The sequence below is a fragment of the Magallana gigas genome, chromosome 5 (genome assembly GCF_963853765.1).
Source record: "Magallana gigas chromosome 5, xbMagGiga1.1, whole genome shotgun sequence".
Taxonomy (NCBI): domain Eukaryota; kingdom Metazoa; phylum Mollusca; class Bivalvia; order Ostreida; family Ostreidae; genus Magallana; species Magallana gigas.
The window spans coordinates 17088064-17111779 of record NC_088857.1 but is presented as its reverse complement, the minus strand read 5'-3'; the positions used below and the strand labels follow the sequence as shown (position 1 = coordinate 17111779).

The 23716-nt window shown below is 33.6% G+C and overlaps 1 protein-coding gene across 14 annotated transcripts in view; it reads left to right on the top strand.

Moving 5' to 3' along the window:
* Window positions 1-268: 268 nt before the first annotated feature.
* The window catches only part of LOC105325440 (uncharacterized), a 52571-nt gene continuing 29123 nt past the window's right edge, over window positions 269-23716 (top strand). For all 14 annotated transcript variants that reach the window (XM_066086201.1, XM_066086200.1, XM_066086198.1 and 11 more), the window contains exons 1-11: window positions 269-388; window positions 524-647; window positions 9480-9773; window positions 11160-11291; window positions 11656-11949; window positions 12333-12602; window positions 19368-19673; window positions 19788-19913; window positions 20104-20406; window positions 20601-20900; window positions 21040-21182. In XM_066086201.1, the coding sequence (XP_065942273.1) occupies window positions 290-388; window positions 524-647; window positions 9480-9773; window positions 11160-11291; window positions 11656-11949; window positions 12333-12602; window positions 19368-19673; window positions 19788-19913; window positions 20104-20406; window positions 20601-20900; window positions 21040-21182 (2391 nt within the window). In that variant the 5' untranslated portion in view covers window positions 269-289. The remainder of the gene's footprint in view (window positions 389-523; window positions 648-9479; window positions 9774-11159; window positions 11292-11655; window positions 11950-12332; window positions 12603-19367; window positions 19674-19787; window positions 19914-20103; window positions 20407-20600; window positions 20901-21039; window positions 21183-23716) is intronic.

Genomic DNA, 23716 nt, shown 5'->3' with positions numbered 1-23716 from the left:
TTAGGTTCTAAAGAATTCTTTGAAATAAAGAAATATATGAATCTCTTTGATTTCAAATTTTTGAAACAATTGCTAAATTATGTCTATTGAATTTAATAAAAATATGACGTTAAATAACAAAGCTATGACAAAAGTCTTCGCATTTTTTATTGACCCTCGTACATTTTAATAAAAGTCTTCGCATTTTTTATTGACCCTTGTACATTTTAATTTCAGGTTTTCTGTGTATTTCTAACCAACCTTTATTTTGATTTTTCGTTTCAGTTACAATGTAGACATCATTGACAGTATGGCGCAATTTGAATTTTTTCATAAAGCACTTATTGTGCTCATTTTGGCAGTCCATTTGCAGCACATTTCTATCTCGAATGCCCAATTTTCAAACCAGGTAAATAATTTGAAAACCGAAGTAGATATGTACCTCTGCAAAATTTTATGTTATGACGTCATTAAGGAATGGTGTTTTTAACAAAATACAGCAACAACACAAAGTAACTAATCACAAAACCATTCATATTTGCAGATTTCAACTTCTACTTTGAATACACAAGAAGCGAGTTCAGAAAGCACTGATGGAAGCTCGACATTTACAACAACTTTGCCTCCAACTACGACGACAGAAATAGTTATCGCAACTGACAGGTCTAGTAAGTTTAGAAAAGTTATCGTTCAAATTTTCAATCTAATAATACCATACTAAAATTAACTTGATCTCTCAGTCATCATTATAATAAGGCTTTAAGAAAGGATACGATATAAAACTCGTACAAAATTGTAGAAGAAAAAAATATCTGTATTATAAATATAATTTTCATAGATTTTGCTGAAAAGGTTTTTTTTAACCGTCTTTCTTATATTTTGAACATTGTTTGAGACAATGCAATTGAAGAGATATGCCAAGTTGGGTAATTATCTAAAACAACGAAAACTAGTTATTATTGTTAAATTCAACGCTTCCATACATTTCATGTTTCTCTGTCAGATTTTGTCCCTTATTATACCCCCGCTCCGAAGGAGAGGGGGTATACTGTTTTACCCTTGTGTGTCTGTCTGTCTGTCCGTCCGTCCGTCCGTCTATCCGTCCGTCTGTCTGTCCGTCCGTAACAAAAATTTCTGTCGCATTAATCTCAGCAACTATTTATCGCAGATGCTTGAAATTTTAACACAGTGTTTGTTAAGGCATGCCATATCGTGGGATATATTTTTGTACCAATCGGACGCCAACTTCCTGTTAAATGACGACTTTGCTTATTTTTTAACCAAAATTTTCAAACAAATTTCCGTCAAAGAATTCTCAGCAACTGTTTATCGCAGATGCTTGAAATTTTTACACAGTATTTGTATAGGCATGCTATATCGTGGGATATTTTTTTGTACCAATCAGACGTCAACTTCCTGTTAAATGACGACTTTGTTTATTTTAGCAAAACTTTTAAAACAAATTTCTGTCAAAGAATTCTCAGCAACTGTTTATCGCAGATTCTTGAAATTTTTACACAGTATTTGTATAGGCATGCTACATCATGGGATGTATTTTTGTACCAATCGGACGTCAACTTCCTGTTAAATGAAGTTTAACAAATTTTCATCAAAGATTTCTCAGCAGCTATTTTTGGAGATGCTTGAAATTTTTACACAGTGTTTGTTTAGGCATGCCATATTGTGGGATATATTTTTGTATCAATCGGATGTCAACTTCCTGTTAAATAATGACTTTGTTTATTTTTAGCCAAAATATTCAAACAAATTTTCGTCAAAGATTTCTCAGCAGCTATTTATCGGAGATGCTTGAAATTTTTACACAGTGTTTGTTAAGGCATGCCATATTGTTGGATATATTTTTTTACCAATTGGACGTCATCTTCCTGTTAAATGAGTACTTTGTTTATTTTAGCCAAAATATTCAAACAAATTTTCGTCAAAGATTTCTCAGCAGCTATTTATCGCAGATGCTTGAAATTTTAACACACTATTTGTATAGGCATGCCATATTGTGGGATATATTTCTGTACCAATCGGATGCCAGCTTTCTGTTAAATGTCGACTTTGCTTATTTTGCATATTCACATCAGAGCGGGGGTATCACTAGTGAGCATTGGCTCACAAATATCTTGTTTTTGAACATATAAAACATTACTCTCTTTTAAACCTCAGGGGTTTTCATCTACAAATGCGTTTATATTTAACTAGTTTTTCCTATCTAAATTTAATAGTCCAGCTGATTGGTGCAAAATTTTAGCAAAATTGCTCACTTGATGAAGAAAGCATGAAACTTTCTACACAAGTTTTGTTATGTATAAGCTTCAATTTCAGCTATGGACCCACTTTTCAAAATCCAATATGGCCGCCATTTTCAAGATGGCGGAAAACTGATAAAATTTTTCAATTTTCCTTTATTAAAAAGTTTGTTTTGACAAAGGAGCAACATTTTAAAAATAACTAATGATGTTTAATCATTAAGGAAGGTTAACCATTTCCATGTTAACCATGTAATTGCAGATTAAATAAAGTTAATTAAAACGTGATGCTTTTTATGATAGTTTTGCCAAAATTTTGCCCAAAATAGTAACCCTTTTTTTGATTGAATAATTATTTTATTAAAAATGAAAATTACCCGGTCTTTTTTTTTTTTTAGATAAAAGAGACACAAATGCTAAAGATATTTTAAGAAAGTTTTAATGTTGAGAATGTTAAAAAATTAGTCTCTGTCACATTCTCCGCCACATTTACAAAGAGCAGTGCAGGTCAAATTAGCTTTAACACATCGGCATCTCCCTCTACATCCAATCTGAGGCTTGCATCCACATTTAATTAGCTCATTGCACGATGCTGATGCTTCAGGTAGTACTGTCCAAAATGGAATCCACATATTTGTTTCATTCCTTTTCCAGCCCCATGTTCCTGGATCTACTGTTGTAGAGGTAGGTTCAAGACATCTGTCCCAGACCTGGCTAGCCATATAACAGGCTCGCTTTGTGTGTTGAAGCAGTGCTGCTTCTGTAGGAGGAATGTTATCAATTGCCCTTCCTTTTCTAGCAAATAGGTCCATTCTTGCGCCATTGACTGTTACATACTCACTTGCTTTATCGTACATGAGCACAACAAAACGTTGGATTTCTTCCATGTGATCCACAACGGCTGTTGGCGACAGACTCTTATCGCTTAAACTGTCAAAGGTTTCCATTACTGGTTTATAGCTTGTCCATGTATCCCATGCTCTTATTTTACCCTTGTTTCCAAATGATGATACCTGATCACAGCCCGTGAATGCGTGGAAAAATAAAAGGCCATGTGACTTCTTGGGTCCAAGAGCAATGGCAATATTGTGGACTGACAGGTACCTAAAAAATTTTCCAACTCCGAAGGCAATCCACAATTCTTTTATCTGTTCAATTTTCTTAAAACAAGATATGGCTATAACCACAACATCGGTATCAACCGTCCGAATCATGACACACTCGTGCCCTTCTGCAACTGCATCCTTAACATGAAGCATCATTCGTGTATCTGCCTCTTCATGTGTGCAAGGTTCTATTTGACTGGTGTCCTTTGTCTTTAAGCAAATGACAGAGCTGCCTATAGTAGTAACGAGCTGTTTATCAGCATCCCAACTTTGGTCTGATACCAGTTGTTTTGATAGGTAAACAAACAATTCCTTCTTGTTCTCGTCTACTGTTAAGAAACTTTCCCAATTTCCCGGAACGTTAGAGTCTGATAAAACCCTCCTTCTTATCCCCTTGCCTCTTCTAGTTCTTTCCGATGATTTTAAGCTGTCTGTAAAATATTCATCCCAGATGATATCAATTCTCCTGACAGAGTGCAGCTGAATCTGAATATATGGTTTAAAAATATCTCTGAAGTAATCTTCAAACGTTTTACTCCCCCTTGGTTTAAGCATATTAACAAGGGCAGCCCCATCTAAAACTAAAGCATCAACTGAAGGTGCCTCATTGCTTGATTCGGTAGTTTTCTCCAATTGAACAAGAAGATCAGATTTCGATCCATGGCGTAAATCACCAAATTGTGAAAGGGATGGAGGATAAGCTTGGTTTTCATGTTTGAAAAATTCTACAAGATCGCCATTTCGAACTTGACACGAAACATATAACTGTGAAAAAAGAGAACAGTTCTGTTTCAATGATACTATTTGCTGTTTCTCCTTGGATACTGTTTTTGGTTGTTGACGGCTAAATAAAAGGAGCTTGTTTTGTTTAATTGGTTCGTAAATAGATTTTGAGTTACTCTCTAAACGTTCTTTTACAAACTGGTGGAATTGCTGTTTTCCAATAATCTCTATGTTTCTAACTGTTTCAGCTACCTTTTTGTCAACAATATCATGTGTATCCAATATAAGTAAATCCTCGCTTTGTTCCATAAAAGGATTTCCCATATCTTCTACAACTGAACAGAGAGCGTTTACATGCTTTGCGAATGTGTTTTGCTGACTCATGACCTGTTCGTGGTGTCGTATATCTGGTCCTTTGCTTTGATCTTTCTTTATTTGTTCTTGAGCAGATTCGAATTCATTTATTACTCTGGCTACTTCTGGACCCGATACCATCCACCTTTGAAGCTGAGCCATATTTTCTGTAAGGCCAATTGCTCCACCATCTCCTTTCACTAACTTATTGTTCTGCTCATGTGCCTGATCTAATGCTATTGATGAAAATCTATTATGATATTTCTTAGCAACAAATTTACCATTTTGAAACACTTTTTCCACTTCTGGTGCATTATCATGTAGCATAACCATGTCACGTCATAGTTCGGATGATCGAGCGCAAAGAACCAAGGGATAAGAAGTGAAATTGATTCTTTATACAGTTGAAAATTACCCTCTCTCAGTGATCTGATGAAAACTAATATTGCAATTTCAAACTTCAGTGTTAAAGACCAGAAGTTGAAAAGGGGACTTTCAATTTCTCTTTGTTCTCGCCATTCTTCAAATACAAGCTGATCATTTTCACCCTGTTCTGTTATATATCTATCGTAAGAACGCTTCATCAAAATGTATAAAGAACAAGCAGTCACCTCATGTGCGTGTCTTGTCCGTTTCACGTGGGATGCTTTAAGGAATGAATCAGCGGTGCCTGAACTTGCTATATCGGCTTGACATAGTACACTGGTCCAGCCACTGTTTTCTAGCCAATCACCAATCGTTCTAAAAGCAGCAATTTCAATGTGAAGACCACCAAATAGGATGACAACATGTTTCTTTGAAAATCTTTCTGGCCAGGTCCATTGAATCAGCTTTGCTAATGCAAAGAGGGGTTGGTCACATGTGATGACAGGTGTCTGTCCTGGGTTAAGAAAGTTGACAATTTTCTTAATAATATCTAAAGCATGTCGAATCATTGCAACTGACTTTGCCTCTTCTTGGAATAAAGGTAACAATGAGCTAATGTCTATTACTGTCTCTGGATTATCTTGTAGTATTTTTGCATGAAAAGCTTACCAAGAATATTCCATGCATTCACTATTGTCAGCTGCAATATTTTCATGGACATGTTCAAGCCATCTGAAATATTAATATATAGATATGCATATATATGTATATTAAATGTTAGTACTTGTTACTTAGGAACACATATAAGTGTTTGACTGTAACAGGAAATTTCAAACTATATGATAGCTGTACCTGTATTCCTCATTCAATGCATTCGGAAATGTTACATGTATATCATCAGTGACTAGTAGGGAACCTCTAATTGGAGAAATCTCTGATCTTTCCCTTGGAAGCACAACTGGTGGGACTACAGTGTAAAATTCTGGCAGTGGCTTTAGTTTTTCATGTCTAGCAAAAGATGCCTCTATTGGTGGGATCAAGCGCTCGATGCCATCCCCCTCATTTTCTGGATGTTGGAATACTGAAATTGCTGTGCCGTGTAAAGAGCCTTGTGCAGTTGTCGAACTAGGATTGTGGTCTATATTGTCAATTGCAGCAGTTGTAAAAAGATTTTTTCTAAGCTTAGCAGGACAAACTACATTTTCAATATTGAAAGATTCGCAGATGGAATTTCCCAGTGATGCTGATAATTGCATTATTCTGTCATAAGAAATGGATAAGCCTGAATCATACAGCTTTTCAACAAGCCCTCTTTTTCTTGTTTCAGCATGTATTAGCAAGCCTAAATATGTTGGCAATGGAGGCTCTCGGTCAGTTGCATGTGATGAATAAATTGCAGAATCTTTTCTCCTGCGAACAGATGAATTAAATTGGATCAATTGTGCAATCGTTAGAGTACACTGAGCTTCTATAAAATTTGAGGACTGCATCTCAATACTTGGCCTACCTAAAATCATGCCTACAAGTGTTTTTAAAGATTGTGGAACAGAATTCTTTTGACAATCAGTTTCAAAGAACCCTTTGAAGGAATACTTTGTTTGCATCATTTCCTTCCGAACAATTTTTGCAGCTTTTGCAAGAATTAAAGCATCGTCATCATAGTGATTTGTAATTGCCTGTCGAATAGCATTCCCAACATCTTCATTTTACATGAGTAAAACATCCCGTCCTTGTTTGTGGGCTTGTAAATCTGGTATTGCTGCTAGGATTCTGTCTTTTACATGTGTTGAGTTGGGTCTTTTATTCATGTCGAGACCAAATTGCTCTAAACGATTACTGTATATTGCCATGAGATCTGCCAGCCTAAATACAGCAGCTACACCTTTGTTCATTCGTGAATCCTCTACATATGATACAAGTTCAGCCAAAACTATTCCATGGATTTGATTTTCGCCATTCTCATCTACAATCTTTTGTGGTCTTGCTTTGTTAAAAAGATTTAAGTAGCAGTTTTTGTGATACATAGCTTCTTGAGATATCATACCCCCTGCGCTAAGTTTCGCCAACAATACAGTATCCTGCACTTGCAATGCATATTTCCTGATATTACTGTCTATACTGAAGGTAGAAACTTTGTGAAGCTCTCCTGATGTTCCACCACAGAGAAAACAATCTTGAGTCATTGTCGATGTCGAGCAACCAGGACTTTGGCGAGTTATCTTTCTTGATGTTTCAGAAATGTCTGATTCAACTTTTCTTTTCGAATGTTCATGTCGTTTTAATTTCATGTCTGTGTATTTGTTCCTACATGTTTTGTGCCACTTGGCTTTCATCAACTGTAACTTGGATGCAATACCATTTGCATCATTCAATTGGTCAAGTCTAATTGTCGTTGGAAACCAATTTATACTTTGACATCGAAGGAGCACTGTTTCCAGAGATCTATATCCAGCACCAACTTCAATATCAGATCTCCTTATATTTGCTGGACATTGTTGAGCTTCAGATGTGCTCTCTTGGCATAAAATACATTTTTCCCATTCAAATATTATTGTTAAATTTGACGATGAAGACTCAATGTCTGGATTTACGATTTTAATGTGTTTGGACATTTCTTATCAAAAGATAACTTTACTTCATTTCCTCAATCACTTGCCAAGCAAGATCTACAATATATTATAAAGGTTATATAAACTCGATTGTTTTGGTCAAATTGACTGAAATAAGATGACAATATTTCAAAACTTACACGCATCCTAGATGAATAGCCTACCATATTTAGCTACTTCAAAAAAATTCTATAACTGTTACCGAAATGGTGTTTCATACTTTTTTAGGGGATGGAACATTTGTTATCTATTTAACATTTGTTCTTTAACTGTTTATGTTTATGTAAGTGTTTTTTATGTGATATTATATTTGTTTAAGTGTACATGTACATCACCTATTCAAAAAATTATAAATAAATTATCAAAACACAAACACTTACCTACTTTGTGTAACCATTTTGTCGTCTGCATCATGATCCAAGTATGAAAACCACTGTATGTCATTGTTACATGTAAATGCAGATTCGTCCTAATTAACTGATATTTGATTCCATTTTATCATTTTTATATTCAAGTGAAATAAATTCATTTATGTAAAACATTTTAATCTCATACAGCTTCAATGAACTCATTTGAAAACTTTTATATAAAACCAGTCAGAGATAATATGGTAACCATATTGAAAGATCAAATTATCAAATTCAATCATTAATTAAGGCTCCCAATTTATTTACAATTGATAAATTCTGTTGTATTTTAAACCATCATCAAAAGTAGTATTGTTTGAAACAAACAGCGATGTAAAAGATATTTTACATGGCGGCCATTTTGAATTTGGCGGCCATATTGAAATATCATCATTTTGAATATTAGAACTTCCAAAGCATCCACTTAATATCAACTGTGTAAAATTTCGAACTTCTAGGATCAAAAATAGAGATTTTATTGAAAAAAGTTTTTAAAATGATAAGCTATATGGCGGCCATCTTGAAAATGGCGGCCATATTGATTTTTGAGAGTGGGTCCATAGCTTATATTGCTCAGTACACCTAAACATACCAACATGCCAAATTTGGTGCTTTCTTCATTAAGTGAGCAATTTTTTCACCAATCAGCCGGACTATAACACTAATTCATTTGTTTGTCCTAATCAATATATGCATGTATGAATAACTTCCCGATCAGGATCACAATGCCAAGTTGAGTAATTATTCAAAAGAAAGAAAACTAATTAATATTGTTAATTCCAACGCTTCCAAACATTTTGTGTCGCTCTGTCGGAATTTGTCTCTTATTTTTGAACATATAAATCATTACTCTTTATTAAACCTCATGGGTCTCCATTTACAAATGCGTGTATATTTAACTAGTTTTTCAACTCTAAATTTAACACTAGTTCATTTGTTTGTCCTTAATCATTATATGCATGTATGAATAACTTCCCGATCAGGATCACAAGACGTACTAGTAATCGACTGGAATCAGCAATAACCATCAATAATAACCAAACAAAAAATGTGGGCATAATCAGACCAATTTGTGTAGAACTAGCACATTTAGTTATCTTTAATATCATGATTCAAACTTTTGAAAGTTTAAATGTTTTAAAAGTTTAATGTTAAATTCGATATTTTACCGTCAAAAGGAATTTACGTGTCAATGAGCAGAACTGTATTTTTAAAAAAATCAATTTGATTACCTTACGATTATCTTTCTATTGTTTTGATATGTAACTCTACATTTTACTGTTGCATTAAATTGATTTTTTTTTTTTAGATATTCATACCTTCGCTCCGAAGGAGAAGGGGTATACTTTTTTACCCTTGTGTGCCCGTCTGTCTGTCGTTTGTCCGTACAAAAAATTCTGTCGCAGTTTTCTCGGCAACTTATTATGCTTGAAAATTTAACATAATACTTGTTTAGGCATGCTATATTGTGGGATATATTTTTATACCAATCGGACGTCAACCTCTTGTTACATGACGACTTTGTTTATTTTTCATATTCAAGTCAGAGCGGGGTATAACTAAAAAGCATTGGCTGACAAATATTGTGTTGTTATAATTTTTTATATTTTTCAAACATGTATGCCTTTGGCTTGTTCCGTTTAGTTTAATACATGTATCTATGCTTTTTATCTGTAGGGTGCCCTGTCGTTAGTTTTACACCAACATCCATAACAACACCTATTGGAACATCTGCGACATTTAAAGCTGTTGTAAAATCTTACTTTGATGAGGCGATGGAATCTAGATGGTCAAGCACAACTGGAATAATTGATACCAGCAATCCAAAATTTATTGGTAGTGAAAATATTCCGTTTCCAGAGTTGGTGATAAATAATGTCACCTTTGAAGATGATGGTGTTTATGAGCTTCAGGTTCGCATAGATGACGGATGGTGCATTGGGAATACCGTACCTTTGAACATAATTGGAGGTTCGTATACCACATACGATTTAAATATATCGTTTACTAATCTCAATGAGATTCGTCGAGACTGAAAAAATTAAGTAACGTCTCTTTTGAATCTCCGACCAGTGCCATACAAAGTGATTGGGGAAAACTTGGGCCTGTTGTTACATGTACGATAGAATTTCGTTAGCTGCAGGACTGTAGCTCCCGGTCTGAAAAAATTCGGATAGACGACCTTGGAGCTACAGTGCCTCCCATAGTAAAAAACTGCAATTTACTGCGCACAAAAAAATGCGCTAGTTTTGGACCGATTAATCTCATTTACGATCATATTCTGTACAAATATTTGATCTCAAAAAATTCCTCGGACATTTTACTACAGATATCGTCACTTCACTTGCCTCTGATATTCTTTAAAACACCATCAGCAGCCCTGTAAATTAAAGTGGTGCAAGTTAGTTTACATTTTAAAATGACGACTCTCGATCTCGACGTAAATTAACATACTTCATTTTCCGAGGTCGGTTATCATTTTTAAGAGAAAGTCTGAGGCAAATAAAGTGACGATATCAGTAGTAAATTGGCTGAAGAAATCAATGGTACTAATTCTTTTTACAGAATTTGTGTGAAAATAAGGTTAATAAGTCCAAAACTAGTGCAATTTTTGTGCGCCGTAAATTGCAAATTTTTCCTATGGTAGGCACTGTAGCTCCCAGGTCGTCCATCCGAATTTTTTCAGACCGGGAGCTACAGTCCTGCAGCTAGAATTTCGTTGAAGTTTTTCTTTCTTTTTCACATTTTTAAAGTTAGATGAAATTTGGATAAAACCAGACATTCATGTATAAAATGTTTTTTAACCGTGTTGATTTATATCTCTGCATGCCTTTTTACAACACTTCTGTTGTGGTATAACTAAATACATTTTCTTATAAACCATATTGTACATAGATGTATTTAATCACAGAAGGTCAAATATCTATATTCTTAATGTCTAACACTTTGTCTGTCCATTTGTATGTAGCACTACCTTCATTTATACCTCTTTTTAATCGGTAACTAGAGTAAATCTTTGATACATCGTATTTCATTAAGATGTACCTTTTAATGCAAAAAAGAAATACATATATTTAGGAGACGATTCAACTATTATCCTATTGTTTTGTCTATTCCAAACAATGTACACACAATAGTGTATACTTGTATATAATGTTAAACTACTTTTTTCATAGAATCACTAATATCACACAAATTTTTTTAAGTTATGCCTTTTGTGATTGCTTTAGTTTTTCAGCTAAAAAACTGTTCAAATCTTAAATTATAATTTTTTCATGATTTTAAAAATTTAGTTTACATTAAAAACAAATTGAAATCTTTAATGGTATGTTTTGAACTAAAAGTTTATTGAAATAGTTTTGGAGTTTGGCAATGCATGCAACAACTCAAAAGAATGTGACCCAGTAAAGAGCTTGGTTTGTTCATCGGTATCTCAGAGTTGTGTCTGCAACAATGATCATTACAACAGAAATGGGACATGTTATTTAAGTAAGTAACAGATTGCATCCAAGAGACCTTTTGTAATAATTGCGGCTAGGAAACTCTTCATCTTCTATGTTTATACTTTTGAGATAGGGTTAAAATTAATGTAGATATAATGTTTCACTTAATTAATGAAATTAAGCTTTATTTACACAAACATTCAAGAGGAGTCCACAATCAAGTGTCCTAGAAAAGTGTTATGAACTCGCAAACAGTATTATATTCCGAAAATGCAAGAATGATTACATGGAAAAGAATACTGATTACGCAAACAAATTATAAATGTTGCAAGTCATCGCATGGTTTTTGTGAATATATCAAAAAGTAGTAAAGTTATTTGTTGTAAAAAAAAACCTTTTTCTGATTTTAGAAGCCCACATAGGAGCCGTCCTTTCTTCGTCAAAGGCAACAACTTCCAATATCACAGTGTGGTGGAATCATCCTTTCCAGAATGCTGACCTTGTTCAATCATACAACGTCTCACTCCGAGCATTAGATTCTTCATATTTCTTCCAAACGTCTGTAGAACTGCAAACAAATTACACCTTCGAGTCATCTTTTCTACCAGGCTATTTGTATTTCCTGGAAATCACTTCCGTTGTATTTCTTACTGACTCTGCAGAAACAATATTTGTGAAAACGGATCCTTTCAATATAGTTGTTGGTAAAAAAAATCGAAACATTAAATTTACCTAAGTCTTATCTTTGTTAGGTAAAACTCAAAATATAAAGTGAATGTTAGTTATGTTGAAAATACTTCATACATTTTACATGTATATAAAAGGGCCGGATATTTAACAGATTACCAATCAGATCTATCTTTAATTTTTAGACTTAATTTTTGGGACAATAAACTGTTATCAAATAAAATAAAGTTCCAGATATTTTGGTTTTTAATTTTTAATGTTTTACTTTATTTTCATGGAGAGCTGTTTCTCCAAAGAAAACCAATAAAGTCTTAAAATGGCTTTATCAATAAACAGCTTTTCTAGCAAAACGGTTTAATTAATATTCATGAGCATTCCATTTATTCTTTTATTCCGACAGATCCTGTACCTCCCGGTCCTATTGACAGAAATGCCAGCATTTTCCATCCGCAGACGCTTTTTCTGAAATGGACAGAACACAACTATTATGTGGATATGTACAGAATAGGTATAAACCAATCATATTATTGGTCTTCGTCTTCAACAGGATATTCTTTGTCGAGGCATTTGGAACCAGGAAAAAATTATGCAATACAGATAGTGGCCTATTGTTGGTACTACAGACATTATACGAAAAATGCTGCGTATGATGGTCAAATAAAGACAGAACGTAAGTGGAATATTCTCTGTATTCTTCGAAAGCCGAGAAGGATCATTCGAGATTCGAGATTCGAAATACGAGATTCGAAATACGAGATTCGAGATTCGAAATTCGAGATTCAATATCTAAATTAACCAATCAAATCAAGGATCTGAAAATATGTATCCTAGCGACATCAAACTGTTCTAAATAAAAATCATACGTACATGCTCTTATATACAAATAAATGCTATGTTCACTTCTCCCTACCTAGCTAAATAATTATTTGTATTTACTTTTACACAGAATATCTAAGTAGACTAATAATAACGCAGTGTGCTTCGCGGATCTAAGTGGTTTTGTTTGCCCTGGTGCATTTCCACCTGATGCGTTTGAACCCTAAGGTATTTCACCAGCAGTAATAGTTTAAAACCCGGGTTTATTCACCCCTTGTGTGTAAAAATGCGGTTATGGTAGAGAACTTCATAAGCGTAGCTAATTTTTTCTGTATGGGGTCCTAGGCCTATTTTTAAAAAATTTACTATGTAAATTTAATAAGCTCCAATTTTCCCGAGGAGGGGGTCCAGATCCTTTGACCCCCTCCTTTGTAGATCCCCGCATGAAGATTAGTACATGTATCTAAATAATCTAAATATAAATAATCTGTCCTGTTTCACTAATAAATATAAGCATTACTTATCGTTTTTATGTATGCATACAGTGATACACTATAGTACTATGATTATAAACAAATCATTGAGATATTATCACATCATACGGAATTATTAATAAATACAATTTTTTTTCCTTTTCCTCAGTAAACAACTTATTATGAGTCTTACTTTTGGAATTGTTTTCAATATAGAAGGATACCTACTCTCTTCAATTAAAAGTAGGGATGATAGGGTGCCAATTTGTTCACATTGCCGATTTCTTGTGCAGAGAACAGTAAAACCCTTTATTTGATTGTGCATGAATATTTCAAAATTAATTGTTGTACATATATTTTGTTATAATTCCTTCATTGATATATCAACAAGAAAGAATAAAAGCATATGTTTCACACCCAAGTTAAGTTTCTCTCTAGTTTCCTCCTACCCCCCCCCCCCCCCCGCACCAAAATCGACAATAATTACATATAAGTCATACAAATGTTTACTTTTTTTGTAAGTAAATCTCTAAAGATGTAAATAAGCACTGCAAACAAAGATGTGTGTTTTTAATATACTACTACATTACACTTAGCCAGATAAAAGGTAATCAGGATGAAGCTACAAGGGGTTAGTGGTGTAAATTTACCAATTTGTCGCCATACACACAGAACACCAAATAAAGAAACTGTGAGTGGTGTGTGGAATGCATAAAAGATGGCGGCAAATTATCTCAAATAATCAGTGCAAAAACCCACAAATAGGCTGTTATTTGTTACATATCCTGCAAAAACATTGATAAAAAATGTTATCGTCCTATAACATAGCCGATTAAGTTAATGTGTACATATGGTCAACGTACATGTAATTCTAATATACAAGAAGGCGGACGTATCAGGCGGGGATCCAGAAAATTAAATTTCAAAAATGATCGGTTGAATTACATTAAATGGTTTGAAAATTGTTTTAAACTATCGCACGGGTCAAAATGCGTGATAGAAGCTATGTACAGTGTAATTGGAAACTTTCATTTTATATCAATATGTGGTATTACCTATTATAGCAAATGAGAGTATAGCACAACTGCCACAAGCAATACATGTCCTTTACCGGTGTAACGAAGAATTTTGACCCGGGTTGAAAATTGACCCGGGGGTATATTTTCAACGTTGAATATTGAGACCAAAGGTGTTGAATAAAGACCCTAATCTGTTGAAAATTGACCCGCATCGTGGAATTTTGATCATGAAACCGGTTCAAAATTCCACAGCAAAGAAGCACAAATGAACAAATCAATATTTACAACTTGAGTCAATTTAATTAAAAATTATCAGTTTTTACGTATTTATTCTTTAGATTTACATGTTTATTTATGGTTCGGGGGGGGGGGGGGGGCAAAAAAAAATCATTTTTTTAAATTAACGCATCATTTCTTTAAATATGTAATAACTGTTTTATTCAAAATCCAATAAACCTTTAGCTTATAATGATGTTTTGTCTGATATCTATATTTAAAACAATGTTTTTTCAGAATATTTGTGTACATGGTTAGACGTTAAACTATTCAATACAGTAAAGCTCCTTTTCTTTAATAAGCTGGACAAGTGAACAAAGATAAATAATTTTTTAGAAATTACAATACGTCATGTTGTTTAATTTGGTTTTACATTCACCCAGTAAATTGAAAATTTGATACTGTTTATTGTAAATTTTCTGGGTGGGTGTAAATACAAAATTTAGAGTATGTCGATTTGTGATTTTTGTGTTTGCACCCACTCAGTTTGTTGAAACTGTGATTATCTGATCTTTTCATTCACATCCATCCAGGCAATAACAGTGTACAGAATGATGAGACGCTAACATGTACTCTTTCATGAATGATACTGTTTTAACTATATATCTTGATAGCCGATATTATTTTAGTGTTGTACTTGTGCCGTTATGATAGGCACCTACATTATAATAAAAAACATTTTTTTTAAACAAACTATCAGCTTCAATTATACTTGCAGAGATACAAACAAAAGAATGAGATATTCATGATCCAGCCCATTGGAAAAGAACAGTAAATAAAAGGGAACTATATAATAAGGAAATATACATGTATAATACTTAAATAGGCTTAAACAGTGTAACTTAAGAGAATCAAAACCGCTTGGGAGCCCTAGTATAACTATAGACATGGGGAACAATTTCACAATTTTATTTATCTCAAAAATCAGAACTACTATAATGTATATGAATAATAGTTAATATAATCAAAGTACTGAAAGTACTGAAAAGCGCTAACCTAGCTTGGTTCTAAGAAAATTTACTGTGTGCAAGCGTAGGCGGAAATGAGCCTTATTGAAATTTTGGTTTATGTTTAATGAATATCAGTTTAAAGTATCGAAGGCCAGATTTCTTTAAATATATGTTACTTTCTTAAGATGATGTGAATTAAAGCTGAACACGACTTGTATATGGATACTTGCCTGAAAAAAGATATGTTAAAATCACAAACTATACCTTTTGAACAGTTATTTATCACAGTTTTTGACATTTTCTTGCAAAGAATCGATTTTATTTTTCTATATTTTAGCTTCTGAATACGCACTATATTTATTTATCACTGCGTAGCATCCCGTGCTGATGTACGTAAGCCCCGCAAACCAATCGTATCTACTCGGCCATTTCCGTCACCCAGATAACTGGTTCCCTATACCTCTTACCAGTTTAAATGATGTATATTTCTGCTCATAGAGGGCAGTTATTCCTTGCACCGGAAATAGAAGTCTAACGACAATAAAGCGCTGAGCTATGCTATAGCTTTAAAAAGGTACACTTTTTTAGTTGATTAAAAACCGCTTCTCTTTGTTGAGTGTATTTTGGACATCCCCCAAAAATCATAATTCCTGCAGATTCAAACCCACAGTATAAACATCGACTCTCATCAATTAATTAACAAATCCTTGAATAAGTAAGTTTTTTTTATTTAGATTACTAGCTTTATTACGTAGCTGACGTAAAATAATATTTTATTTCCGAAGTGTTTGTAAGCTATTGGTATATTTTGTTTTGAAGTTTTGATGGATAAAGTTTTTGACATTTTTGTTTGTGCATGAAGATTATTCCAACATTTACATGAAGACGGAACAAAGCTATAGTGATAAACAGTACGATATAGTGGTAGACAGGAAAAAAGGTCATTCAACCTAAGATGATATGAATGTTCAGTTGGAAAAAAAATTAATTGAATTAAATCTGGTGCTAAACCATTTAAAATTTTGTAGAAGAGAATTAGTTTATGTTTATCCCTTCGAGATTGTAAGGTTTTCAAACCAAGTTCACTATATAAAATGATGTTTAAGTAATTCAGAGTTTTCCATGATAAGTTGCCCCTCACAAAATCACCCCATCCCAATCTAGATCTTATAAAAGCCGAACTTTATCAAGTGTTTCTTTATCAATTGTATACTTGAGTAATCTCAATCTGTTCTTTTTGAATGCCTTTTCATATATAACATTACAATGTTTAGATCAACCATACTCCACCTGTACATGTAGATGCAAGCCTACTTGTTAAAATTCCTTTATTGTAATATAATTTAATGATAAACCCGACTAGCCCGTTTCATTCCGAAGAAAACGGTTATCCCTTAGCTTTATTTACATAGTATTGTAATAATAAATGGATATCATATTTTCAGTCTCAAAATTAAATAATTAATCGGACATATCAACCAACAATAAATCAGCCATGTCCGCATATGTATCGGACTGGATTTAAAATTTTAAAACTGAAACTTTCAAAGATGTTCATGATTGTACATTTAAACCGTGTACAGTAAGTTCCAGTTCAGATCAAAACTCTGAAGTTAGGGTCAATTCTCAACAGGATCAATTTTCAACGTGTCGAGATCATCAAAGTTTAGTAAAAAAAAATTCATACCGTTGAAAAATGACCCCGGGTATAAATTTCACGACCTTGGTCTCAATTTTCAACGTTGAAAAATGACCCCTCGGGTCAATATTCAACGTTGAAAAATGACCCCCGGGTCAATTTTCAACCTGGGTCAATATTCTTCGTTACACCGGCACCACCTCCCTCCCCATAAAAAAAATGAAACAATTGTCGTTTTATTTGTTAAAATGTGTGTGGTTCAAGATTTTTCTAAAGGACTTGATTAGAATTGAAAAAAAGAGTCGTACGTTTAAAACTAATTTTGTCAAAACTTTTAGATTCATTTGGTTATATTTTGGTCCATTTGGGTAAATATATGCATCAGCGCAGCTCTAATTTATATATAATCAGGCCATAAATTCAAAATATTTTCAAAAATTAATAGCTTTAAATCCAGTGGATGAAAGAAAAGGAAAGCAAGTCGAACTCCATGAGTGGTAATACCTGTGTTGAATGAATGGTACAGTAGGATATGCGCAAAAAAGTCCCGTCTACTCTTTCCTACCCTATAATTATTGGAATATTAAATCCGATTATAAGAGTCAAATTAAAAATCAAGTACGGATATGTACCTGTTTATCAAAAGTAAAACTACTCATAATTTATCTACAGTGCATCGTTATGGAGCTACGCAGAAAGTTTTATATTAATTTGCCGAGCCAAATAAAAAAAACCTGGAAAACGAAGAGAAAACAAAGTGGGGACAGAATAACTGACAAATTAATTAGGACTATATAGCCGCCTCCCCCCCCCCCCCCCCTCTTGAAATGTATGTACTGAAAACAGATTATTGGCGACAACATCCGCACACAATTTAAAGAAAATTTCATGTTTTTTTTATCATTTTGCTAGCTAATGTAAGACATCACAAATACCCCAAGCCCCCTCACGGAAAAGGAAATGCTAGGTGATGAGAGAGAGAGAGAGAGAGAGAGAGAGAGAGAGAGAGAGAGAGAGAGGGAGAGAGAGAGAAAGAGAGAGAGAGAGAGAGAGTCGATGTAAATCACACAAAATTAAAGCTTGCTAGTTGGTCTGCCCTACCCTAGATACCTCCTCTCTTTTCTCGTTTTAGAGGCTTAATTATTGTCTATATATGCTTCTAACAAATCAAATCAATTTCAAATTCTAAATCAAACTGAATTTGACACTACAAAACTCTCTCTCTCTCTGTCTCTCTGTCTGTCTCTCTCTCTCTCTCTCTCTCTCTCTCTCTCTCTCTCTCTCTCTCTCTCTCTCTCTCTCTCTCTCTCTCTCTCTCTCATATCGACAATGGCATTGCCATACCCTACAATACACTATTCTTATCTGGATTTTTGTCTTTGAGGTTGTAAATCATTCTATGGTTTAAAACTTTATCATAACCTATATTTTGACATGTCGATTATTTTTTTGAGTTTCTTTTCATAGCTAAAACATTTAGATTAAACAGATCTTTCTTCGCGAGCCGATTTTTACACAGTTGGGGCGAATACACTTCGGGTTAAAATTGTTCGGGGGGAAATACATACAGGGCAAACAAAACCACTTAGATTCGCAAAGCCAACAGTGTTATTTCTAATTTAATTGTTTATATTGTGTGGGGTTAATTCATCAATGTTAATTTAACCATTTTATAACCACTATATAAGAGCTATTAAGACATTTATTTGTAGGAAAGAGCATGTACGTATGATCTTTATTTAGAACAGTTTGATGTTGCTAGGATACAGGTTTCAGATCCATGATTTGATTGGTTAATTTAGATATTGAATCTAGAATTTCGAATCTCGAATCTCGTATTTCGAATCTCGTATTTCGAATCTCGAATCTCGAATGATCCTTCTCGGCTTTCGTAGTATTCAGCTTATTTCAGTCCTTTCTTTAATGAGTTTTGTAAAATATTACTTCAAATGATGATTGAAAAATAATGTTCATTCCATTTAATACTTTGTCTGTGATGGCGTTTGTAGGTATAACAGGTAAATACATATCTCGATCACAGTCGTAATATACCGTTATATGAAGTTTAATTTGGGTTTTTTTTAAATGAAGATGGTAAATGTGCATTAAAAATATAAAGTAATAAAGTTAAAATAAAAAATGTCAGATGTAAACTAGGAGGCATTTAGCATATTATATATCTCTAAACGTTTTGAAATAGAGTAAATCATACTCATTAGATAAATTCTTTGTCAATGAAGGGGTTATATTTTCACATGTTAGGTGTTCCAAAGGTCACTTTTGAAAGATCGGATTTCGACGTGGCATCATCGTCTAAATTAGAAATAGAAGCTACGGTTCACAACCTCTCCGACATTCCATATACGACTGCAATAAAGTGGCAAAGAAATAATGAAGATATCAATATCACTGATGCCAGATACATTGGAAGCACTGAGGATTTAATTGCCCCGAAGCTGGTCATTAATGAAGTGGATTTCAACACAGATCATTACCAATTTTACCGTTGTGTAGCAACCAACTCTGAAGGCTCGTGGACTGCTAGTGCAAGAATAAAAGTATATGATAGTACGTATGTAAAGATACACTATTTTTACCATATGCAATAAAATATTTGGTCATTTCAAATGACATAAATATTTTTATAGACAATACAATTAAAATTTTACTACATCTTGATAGGCTTTGAATTTTTGGAGTCTTGTAATCGGAGTGAGCAATGCAGTCCAGGAAAACGTTTGACCTGTCGGCAGAGACAATGTCTCTGTGATGGCAGCTATTACCACTATAACTATACATGTTACTGGAGTAAGTTCATAAGTTACTCTAAATGTCTTACACATGTAACATAATTTGTACCACCAAATGTTTACTTAATAAATCAATGAATACGATGAATAAAATATGCCTACAATTAATAGTTGTAGCAATGTTGAATGAAATAAATCAATTATAATATACATGTTTATTGTATACTCAATTGCTTCTTTAATTACAGAATATTATTTGCGAGAAAACCTTAATATCGACACAAATATATGTGGAGGAACTCTAAGATGGAGTCATAGTTCCAATGACCATGGTCTAAGGATAGAATACAATATCTCTAGACACTCATTGCAAAATAACGGTTGGGTATACGAAGACATGACGTCAGTTGGAAATGTCACTCAGTATACTTTCAGTCAATGCGTTTTGCAACCAGGACGTTTTTATCAGTTTTATATTCGATCTAATGTATTATTGACAAATCCCAATGAAACATTTTATATTGATTCGCTTACAAGAAATGTAGTAATGGGTATGTATTGGTTTATTTTCCTTAACGTTATTCTTAAATATTATTACATATTTGATATGCATACAATATAAACATGATAAAACAAAATTTCAAACCGATTTGTAACTCCTTTTCATTAAACAAACTAAATCAAATTTAATCAAATTAAAGCGTACTTAGTATTAATATTTTTTTAACTAAAAATTCACCCCCAGAACCTCTACCACCAGGAAAAATTGATCGTCGGAGAAGCACTTTCTCTCCAAATCAATTAATGTTAAGATGGGACCGATCTGGTCAGAATACCTTTCTAAACCACTATAGAGTAGAGATTGATGGTCATCAGCAGCAGACCTTCGGTAGTATCCCAAAGATCTTCTGGACAAAGCAACTTACTCCTGGAACAAGATATAATGTAACAATAACTGCGGTGAGTCATGGTGATATATATCACGGGCCGTGGTCAGGAACTAAAGAAAGTGAGACAGTTGAGGATTGGATAGAAACAGATACAGGTATGAAATTCCATTGAAAACATTTATCATTGATTTTTAATCGATTGTCAATGCTAATGAACACGTAAATTCCCTTCATTTTTTATTTAGATTTGTTACCAAATAATACACATTGTTTGTTAATTAAATTAAATAACAGGTGATAGAGAGGGTTATTCGTATTTGTCTTTTGGACAAAAAGACGAATTGCTGAGAGGAGATGACAAAACAAGTACAACTCTTAAATCTCCGATAACAATCTATGCTGGAGATGGCTTAGAAGGGGGATTCACCTTTGTTCGAGTAAGATTTTATGATTCTTTATGAGACCCCAATAAACAATCATCAGCCTACACGGCTAAAAACGTTACTGTGATTTAAAAAGGTGCTTTTTGGAAATCCCTGGTGAAAGATCTTGGAAGATCAAGGGTAAAAGACCGAACTTTGTAGTCGACAAATTTATAAAAAAGGTGCATAGCGATAACTTTGTATACGAGAATTGTGTATTTTGCAATATCTCAAAAGCATTCTACTCAAATAGTGAAATGAAAATCCCATTTCATCAAAGGATTCTCCGCAGTTTGAAATACACTACATTATTCTATAGTTTGAATCATTTTCTGAAATACGCCACGGTACGCTGATTAAGGTAGATCTTCTAAGCTCTGACTGATGGCTGCGCCAAGGGCTTGTAGGGAATTGAAATGGCGACAAGATAAGAACTTTTCAAGTTTTGGAAAAAAAGGCATGGGGCTAGATTTGAAGAGTATGGTGGGTGTGGCAAGAAGGTAACCTTCCTCGACTTTAAAAATAACAGCTTCACAAGCTCAAATGTATCTGATAGAGCATTATCAGAAGTAGACGTACTTGCTTAAATCCTAACACAGGGTGTCGTTTATGATAATAATTTTGAGCTTTTTAAGTATAACATCTAAGTAATACCGACCTGTAACACCATTGCCCTACGGCCCCGGAGTTGTACGACTATACTATCACATTTAAAGAAAATGCAATTAAGAACCTTATTTGTGTTTGTGGGTTTTTTGGCAACTACAGTCCTTCTACCCTGTTTAGTTAACCATATTTTGTTTCCAGTTTTTCTTATCGAAAAAGAAAATTCGTGCTTCGTCACCAAGAACAATATTTGCAAATTGTCTTTGAGACGGTTTTAGTAATTCCATATATGTTGGTACTTGTACCCTTTTTGGTTATGTTTCAATATATGCGATATCTATCTGGCAGAAATATTTTGTACCGTCAAAATACGCTTCAAAATGAAATGAATCTGCGTTAGTGATGTGCCTACAGTTTAAGCACAATCTCGAAACGTGTATCTGCCATCACCTTCAAATATTTGAAACATGTGCCTTGCCTGTTACAGTAACAGGTCGGCCAGATTTTGCTGGATCTTTGATGGACTCTGTGCAAGTCAGGTATTTTTTTCTTCCACTTACGATCTGTTATGTCTTATAATATACCTTATCTGACCAATTAAAAATTCATTTAATTCATTAAAATCTGCATTTCCAAAATTTCGAGTTTTGTGCAGACTTTAATATAAACTCTTATTTCTTCAATATTCTTGACCCGTTTCCTAACCATATTTACAAAAGTGGTCAACGAATGGCTGCATGAAATGAAATGACTATCAGTTTAAATCTATGTGGAGTTTAAGGCTCATGTTTATACCATTTGAAAGATATTGAAATCGTTCAAAGCGTTATCTCGCGGCGCTATAATTCACATTACATATTTAACAGTCCTCGCATGTGTCACTGATTAAGATTATATTTCAAAAGTTGGCGAAACAAAATTGTTGTGCTGGAGTGTAACCTATATAACATTCCTATCAGTTCCTAGCCCATGCTACTGTGTTAACCCATTGGGTAAATTGGAGGAGTGTTAAATTGGTAAGCTAATAGACCTGCATACAATTCCAAGCAGATTTAATACGATATGATCATATACATGTATATGTTTGTTACATCTGGAAACAAACATGCGTACAAGATAATACCTAGATTATCTTGTTCGTAGGTCAAATCGTACACTAAGAAAAAGACTGTATTGGGGGCGAAAATATATAACTGTTTCTGCTACAATGTAATAATATCCTTGGAGTTAGTGTAGCCCCGTCAGTACAGCCCAGCGGGTGCATTTTTAATAATTTGTGACCAAAAAACCAATAGAGAGAGAGAGAGAGAGAGTGAGAGAGAGAGAGATTTTGTAACTTGTAACTTATAAACCAATTAAATCGATACCTGTTAACAATAACTTATTCAGTGTCTTTTATCTTTACATTAAAAAGTTAAGCAAAAGTATGTGGACAAGAATGAAAGTACACCTATATATATATATATATATATATATATATATATATATATATATATATATATATATATATATATATATATATATATATATATATATAATAAAAAAAATAACAACACTAATCGCAAAATGAGAGCGCTTTCATTCCTTCCTCAGACATTTCACAAAACATTTTAAAACAACTGACGTTAAAATCAATGACGTTATACATGTACAAACAATACTATGACGTCACAATATAGTATAAGGAAACGTTCATGTTATTGGATAGTAATGCAAAGTAAATACAGATACATTCTAATTTTTGGCTAAATCACTGTTCAAAGATGGTTTGAGAGTTTGTTAAAAATGTTTTTCTTTTTCTCTTCTTTCCACTACATATACGTTGTCGCTATAAAACTTGTAAAGCGGAATCACGGTAAAATGGCCTTTCCCGCAAATATCTAAATGTTCGCTAACTTTTAATTTACGGTATTCTGGATGTAGAATTTGCTGTTTATGAACTC